The sequence below is a fragment of the Eumetopias jubatus genome, unplaced genomic scaffold (genome assembly GCF_037043125.1).
Source record: "Eumetopias jubatus isolate StellerSeaLion01/CBP00866 unplaced genomic scaffold, mEumJub1_p1.0 scaffold_2, whole genome shotgun sequence".
NCBI classification, from domain to species: Eukaryota; Metazoa; Chordata; class Mammalia; order Carnivora; family Otariidae; genus Eumetopias; species Eumetopias jubatus.
In genome coordinates this window covers 104179315-104186970 of record NW_028274808.1, presented here as the reverse complement: position 1 = coordinate 104186970, position 7656 = coordinate 104179315, and the positions used below count along the sequence as shown (strand labels likewise).

General features: G+C 39.5%; 1 protein-coding gene across 1 annotated transcript; it reads right to left on the bottom strand.

Annotated features, from left to right (window-relative positions):
* Positions 1-3283: 3283 nt before the first annotated feature.
* Positions 3284-6408, bottom strand: ARLN (allregulin). Its single transcript, XM_088021059.1, has 2 exons — positions 6107-6408; positions 3284-4039 (listed from the first exon to the last, which is right to left on the bottom strand). Coding segments are annotated over exons 1-2 (207 nt in total). The 5' UTR covers positions 6313-6408; the 3' UTR covers positions 3284-4038.
* Positions 6409-7656: the final 1248 nt, after the last annotated feature.

The window sequence follows — 7656 nt, the reverse complement described above, 5'->3', positions numbered from 1 at the left end:
TGCAATTAAGTTACATTAATTGCTTTATTAGTTGTCATTTTATTTTGTACTAAGTTGATAAATGTATTGTGGCTAAGTGTTGTATTGTCCATGTAAGAAAATTGAAAATTAGAGAATTAAAAATTTTTTTTACATTAATAAACTTCATACATATAACTTAATTCTATAAACTGATTAGTAAATTTAATGTTTTGACCAGCTCCACAAATTGTTAAAATATTCCAAAATGTAAATGATTAAAAATAAGTATTCCTAGATAAATATAAAATAATTGCTTGTAAAAACCTAATCTCACCCAGTTAAGAAATCTTGCTCAATTATTGTCTTCCACCTAGAGAAGTTTTTACTAGCCTTTTCTAACTGTAACAGTAGGGTTATTAGTTTATATTCTCTTAATTTTACTTGAATATGAACTATATTATATTAAACTTTTATCTTTTAAGAAAGCTTATTTTTAATTAACTTTTAGTATGGAGGGTTTGTAAATACTGTAAAGTTTCTAAAATTGTATTTGAAATATCATTGTATTTAATTACTGCTTTTATAACATTGTAAAATACTAAAAAATGGGTTTCAATATTTTTAATAACTTTGAAAAACTTTGTCTAGCTTTTTTTTAAGATTTCTATTTGGTCAAGATGTCCAGTTAAAAATGTATTATTTGAAACATATAAACTAATTTCTGGTATTTAACAGCAGTCTCATAGATTTGTATTTTCAACTCAGTTGAGTTGCAACATCAAATAGAAATATCTAATTTTGGCTCTTTAAAAAGAGTAATGTCCAGTTGAAACCACCTGAATCATGTAATAGTACTAACAAACTAGGAACTGTTTCTGTTGATTCAACACTCCAAATACAGATTTGAATACATAATTACTAACTATTCACATGTAAAATTTTTATTTCTAGAGTACCTAATTTTTATATGTGTTTTCTTCTGGTTATAAAATTATGGTAACTTCTGAAATAATGCAACCAATAATTATTGTAATGTTCAAAATACTTATCTTCAGACTGTTGATTTTTCTGTGAAATCAGTTTCTTCCGGTTCAGAATTTTTTTTTTAAGATAAACTGATTTTTGGGGCGCCTCAGTGGCTCAGTCGTTAAGCATCTGCCTTCGGCTCAGGTCATGATCCCAGGGTCCTGGGATCGAGCCCCACATTGGGCTCCCTGCTTGGCGGAGAGCCTGCTTCTCCCTCTCCCACTCCCCCTGCTTGTGTTCCCTCTCTCGTTGTCTCTGTCAAATAAGTAAATAAAATCTTTAAAAAAAAAAACAAAACTGATTTTTATGTTAACATGGTTGGACTTTTCTGTGTATTCATGAATTGTGGCTTCCTCTCCTCACATGTTGATTATGTATTTTATGAGAAATTAAGTCACCTTAAAGTTCAAGTGTACTTGGAGTATCACTAATCATAAAATGTCATCACTACAGGCTCCTAAAAATGTAGCTGCAGTGAGGTCTAAAGCAGGGCTCCAAAGGAGTTGGCAAACTTTCTATAAAGAGCCAGATAGTAAATAATTTGATCTTGGTGGACCATAGGGTCTTTGTAACAAACAACTACTCAATTCTGCCACTGTAGCAAAAGACGTATGTAAATGAATGGCATGTTTGTGTTCCAGTAAAACTTTGACGTTGAAACTCGATTTCATATAATTTTCGTATGTTATGAAATAAGTCACTTGATTTTTTTCAATCATTATAAAATGTAAAAATCATCCTTAGCTCACAGGCCTGATCAAAAGAGGTAGTGGGTCAGATTTGGCCCATTGGCCATAGTTTGATGATCCTTATCCTTGAACATAATATACATTAAGTAACCTTAATGACCTTAAATCAATTATCCTGTAGTCTCTGAATGATTCCCATGCCATTTTGGGACTAGATACACGGAGAGGTTTCTGTCCTGAATTTTCAGGTTCATAGACTCCTAAATCCTAAAGACTTTGTCACAGTTACTGGTCAGCCAGTTCATTTCAAATGGTTATTAAAATAATCATTTCATTTATATGAAATTGTCTGAAATTTACAAAGGAATTTATCAGATTAAAATCACATTGATGTTATTATTTGTTTTCATCATAGCAAGTCGGCCAACTTTTCTTGGTGTCCCATTCATCCTTTCGCTTTACCTACTTAGCCTTTAAGTGTGGGTGCTGTAAGCACTCACTATACTTGAGATGGCACAGTAGGTATAATTTCTTATTCATCTGCTGTAGAAAAGATTCACCCTCATACTGGAACCATTTCTGTATACTATTTACAGTCATGTCATAACACCAAGACCTTGCTACCTTCCCTCTACTAGAAATTTTCAGAATATTCAATAGTTGTGGTAGTGGGCTGATTTTAGCCTCAGAAACAAAATTATAAATCTTTGTAACACAACATTAAACTACATGAGAACTGTTAATCCTTTCAAAACCCTGCTACCTACCAAGTAATTTGTTTAAACAAATGCAAAATCCGAATCAGACCAAATTTAGCTATACAATAAACATTGATTGGACAAAATTATTAGCAAGCAGCAGAAAAACAGTTCATACTGTTTGATATGCTCAATGAAATTCCAGTTTTGTGTTTCTTTAGATGTATCAACCTTTGCATAAAAGGTTCTCTCCAAGTAGATGAAATAGTACCCTGGAGGCATAACTGTTACCTTGTAGTGGGCAACAGGCAACTAAAATCTTCCAAAATCAGTCCTGGATTTCATTCTAACGCCATGGAGAGGGTGTAGAGTTTACCAGATCTATGCTCTTATTTCTAAGGGAGGTGAATATCCTCAAAATATTTAGGCAATTCACATGTATCAAATGTCACCAATTTCAACAAGAGCCCATATCTTTTTTTTTTTTTTAAGATTTTATTTATTTATTTGACAGAGACACAGCGAGAGGGAACACAGAGGGAGAAGCAGGCTTCCCGCCGAGCAGGGAGCCCGATGCAGGGCTCAATCCCAGGACCCTGGGATCATGACCTGAGCCAAAGGCAGACGCTCAACGACTGAGCCACCCAGGTGCCCCCACAAGAGCCCACTTCTAACATCTGTTACATAAAGGAGTATCTGTTATATAATAGGACTAGCTTCTGAAGGGCTTTTAGTAGCTGCTTTGGGAGCGTGACCTTTCTGATTTAACACCAGCTGTTCACTCCTAGAATGTAAATTCTTACTAACATTTAGATATAAAAGAATGTAAGCTCCATGAAGGCAAGGATTTTTTGTCTTTTTTGCTTACTACTGTACCTGGCCGAGTAAGTGATCAAATATTTGCTGAAATGACTTTGCTGAAGTATTTAAGGTAAAGACATTATAAAAACAAAAACATATTTTAGCTACAAGCATTCTTAATACAATCACAATAATAAAAAATAGGTTTCAAACACAGTCCTATTTTAGGGAAGTTCGGGAACTTAAAATGAAGCAAGGGGAAGCATCCAGGTAAGAGGACATGCACACTAGATTTCCAATGTTGGATATTTATACTTTCTCTGAGATTGTATCAATCTGGCAACCATAACAGAGGCCCACTTAATCTAAAAATTAAATTGGTACTTAACAGCCAATACATTTTGGGCCTGCACTTTGCCCTTAACTCCTTTTTCTTCCATTGCTTTTGAGTAATTTATTTTTAAATACTTCACCTTAATATTTCACCACATTTTTGCATCATACTAAACCCTGGCTAATCCTTAAAATGTTAAAGGCAAGACATTACCATATTTGTTAATGAATACATTAAACCTTTACGTATAAATGCTTTAATATGCAGCCCCTGTAAAGCTATCAGATGTCTGAAAAGTTTTTAAACATGAATCAAAGAGTAGTTTTAAGAACTTAAGCTATGAATGGGTGAGATTACCCATTTAATATAGTCCCCAAAAGGAATAACAAGAGTATGTAAAATGAAAGAAAGTCCCTCAGAGTTTAAAATTCTGTTGCACAATCCTGTCTTCTATGTTCAAGAAGTTTGTAGTCATTTTCAGAATCCACTCCAGGAGCCAACTTCTTAATCTAGACATCAGGCAAACCATTCTGTAAAAACCAAATATTTGTCAACAATGTCTCCTTCCAGTTTTTTTTTTTTTTTTTTTTTAAGATTTTATTTATTCGACAGACAGAGACCCAGTGAGAGAGGGAACACAAGCCAGGGGTGGGGTGGAAGAGGGAGAAGCAGGCTTCCCGCGGAGCAGGGAGCCCAATGGTAGGGCTCGATCCCAGGACCCTGGGACCATGACCCAAGCCGAAGGCAGATGCCCAACGACTGAGCCACCCAGGCGCCCCTGTCTCCTTCCAGTTTTAATACTTTACCCCAATATCTGAAAATCTAGATTGTGTCAGTCACTTTCCTATTTCTAAATGATTTACGTATTGTTAAGAAAGAAAAAAAAGGCCTGGAGTATTCCTCCTATGGCTTACATTTTCTACCCAGAGCTGAAAACTGTCATTTTTTTTTTTTTTAAGATTTTTATTTATTTATTTCAGAGACGAGAGTGGGAGCAGGGGGCAGGGAGAGGAAAAACTCTGCACTGAGTGTGGAGCCCAATACAGGGCTCGATCTCACGACCCTGAGATCATGACCTGAGCCGAAACCAAGAGTCAGACGCTCAACCAACTGTGCCACCCAGGCGCCCTTGAAAACTGTCATTAAAAAAAAAAAATCACTATAAATGAGGTATCAGTCTCTACCAAAAAAGGAGGGGAAGTAGAGGAGAGTGAAAACTCTACAAATAGTTTGGCAGAGTATCTTACAGAAATACCCATCTCTTCCATTCACCCACTCAACCCTCTGCCTTTTTTTTTTAAGATTTTATTTATTTATTTGACAGAGACAGAGAGTACAAGTAGGCAGAGAGGCAGGCAGAGGGAGAGGGAGAAGCAGGCTCTTCGCTGAGCACGGAGCCCGATGCGGGGCTTGATCCCAGGACCCCGGGATCATGACATGAGCCAAAGGCAGCCGCTTAACCAACTGAGCCACCCAGGCGCCCCTCAACCCTCTGCCTTCTAATCTGCCACATTATCCAAGAAATCAGCGACAATGGGGCCTTAGATACAATGAGCTCATGCCCAAATCTTTGCCAAAATTTTGGGGGTGGGGAAAGAAGACATAATTGCCTATCATGGATTGAGAAAAGTTAATTTATGATAAGTCAACAACTCCAAAGTCCAAGAGAGCTCCCTGATGCCCAAATGAGCTGCACCGCTTTTCTTCCACAGGCCCTCCCTTCAGCTCACCGCTTCTCTCCTGAACTTTTCCCTTACCATCTCAGTCCTGTGTCCCTCTTCTTGTTCTGCTCCCCTGCCCCTTCTCTACCTTTCCTTTCCTTATCCCCTTCCAAAACTGTCTTTTCAGAGTGGGTGGCAATGAAAATGGAGAGCAAGGATTTTGCAAGTGGAACCTACAGAATTTTGTTATTTTAACAGTTGGTGTTTTGGCATGTGTGGGTGTATGTAAAAGGAGAAAATCAAAGAGTCCCAGGCTTCTGGGAGGGGTACTGAATGAATAAAGTTAACATTTACTGAAATAAGGACACTGAAAAATAAGTACATTTTGGTAAGAAGTTACTAAGAGTTCAGGCTTGGACCTGTTCGAGATACCTACCTGGCCTACTCGAGGTCAAACTGTAGTTATAGTAACAACACCTTTAGTTAAGGGCTTACTGCTGCCAGGCAAAAATGCGAATCGCTTTTAGATAAATTACTATCTCATTTAATCCTCACTACACCCCTATGACCTGGTTACTACTGGTCCCAAATGGTAAATGGAAAAATAAAGCTCAGAAAAGCTAAATAACTTCTTTAATTCCTTTGTGGTAGTGCAGGAACTCAAACCCAGCTGGTTTCATTCCAAAACATAAGAAAAAAATTATGAAGCCAAGTTTCTTCCACACCTCTTTGAAGACCCTCGCTGAGGTGCAAGGAAGAACACTTTCATTCCAGCCTCATCCCGACCCCAACACCACCCGCCCCTCGACCCCGCCATTAACCAGCTATATTATTACCATGGGCATACCATACTCTCTGGAATTCAGTTACCTTGCCTCCCCCCAGATTGTAGTGGTAAGCTCCCTACCGGTTCAGTTCTGCGTTCCGAGTACTCACCATGGTAAAAGATACACGAAGATAAACAACACTACATCCAAGAGGATGAAGAGCCAGAGATCCAACCAGTAGGAATGCTTTGGAAACCGGTCGGCCTGGGATTGAGACCGCACTTCGTGGTTCTGCTGCTGTCTCCCAGCTTCACCCAAGCCTAGCCGCTCCCGGGGACCGTCCCGACCATCATCCGCAGCTGCGCCCTCTTCCATCTCGCACCAGTCGCCCCACCACGGTCGGAGCAGCCAGCACACCCTCACGTCCTGTACTTCCGCGTTCACCTGGCCCTAAACTGGCCCCAGTTTGCCCGCCTACGCATGCGCGCTCCCCATACCCGGAAACGGGCCCCGTGCGCTCTTCTTCCAGCGCGCAGGCGCTGCCGGGAGGTCCGCTGGCTCCGTGACAGCCGGCAGGCAGTGCGGCCAGTACCCGGAAGCGGAGTAAGCTGGTTAGACAGGTTTCGCTAGAAGGAAAAGTCTGTGGCCGCGCCGAAAGTCACCATCAAGTCCCATTCCTGTCAGGTGATGGATTCCACCCAGGAACTGCCCACGGCGCCCTTTCCTTATCGCTGTTCCTTGGGGTCCTAATGCCAAAGGTTTAGGGCCCCCTCCGATAGGTTTTGTATTGTGTATATAGCACGTTACACTTCTTTAATCCTCAAACAGCTATAATGAGATGGACGTCATAATTATGAGCATGAGTTTCTAAGGGGGCCAGAGAGCAGATCGTGAGAATGTTGCATGTACCTCATGAGAGTGAATAAAAGAATAACCCAAAGGTTTGGGAGTGTAATCCCCTACGAGATTAGAGTGCTAGCGGAAAAAAAAAAATGACCATTGTAAGGGAGGAAAAATTCTCTACCTACCATCTTTGGGTCTCCAACAGGGCCTAAAAATTAAACTGACATAAGACAGATTAACAGGAGAAAAGCACACACGTTTTATTAAATTTTTTTACATGTACATGAGAATCTAGGCAAGAGAATGAAGACTCGAAGAAGTGACCAGAACAGAAAGCTTTTATACCTTTTAAACAAAGGGGTTTGGGCCAGGGGTAGTAAATTGTGGAGAAATGCCTAGGAAGATAAACATTAGTGTAACAAGATTGGTTTGTACAGATTTGTCAGCCTGATTTCCCCATCTCTGGTGATAAGACTGTTTTTCTTCCTCCTGGTAGAGGGAGGGCACCTTTCACATGGGAGTTTTATCTCCTGTCAGGAAGAATTAAGGAAGGTCAGAGTGCCCCTCTTGCACCTGCTGTTTCTCAAGCTCCTTTAACTTAAAATAATCAGTATGACAAAGCAGCATATTTTGGGGTGACATGCTGTGAACTCCTTCATTTCCTCTGTCTCAAAGTTCCTTAGAAGTTTCACATAAAAGCTGAATTGGTGGCTGTGGAAAGAATTGAGTTAGCAGCCAAGTGGCAAGGGATCTATCTGCAAAGGGAAAAAAGAGCATAGATTAGAATAAGAATAAATAGGTAATAACAAATCTAAGCACATTTCCTCATACCCCATTAAATCAGTCTCCTATCCCTGGAAATAGATCAGTCCAACA

What these genes read in the sequence shown, in the direction of transcription:
- ARLN (XM_088021059.1), bottom strand. Translation starts at nt 6,312, where the DNA reads ATGGAAGAGGGCGCAGCTGCGGATGATGGTCGGGACGGTCCCCGGGAG.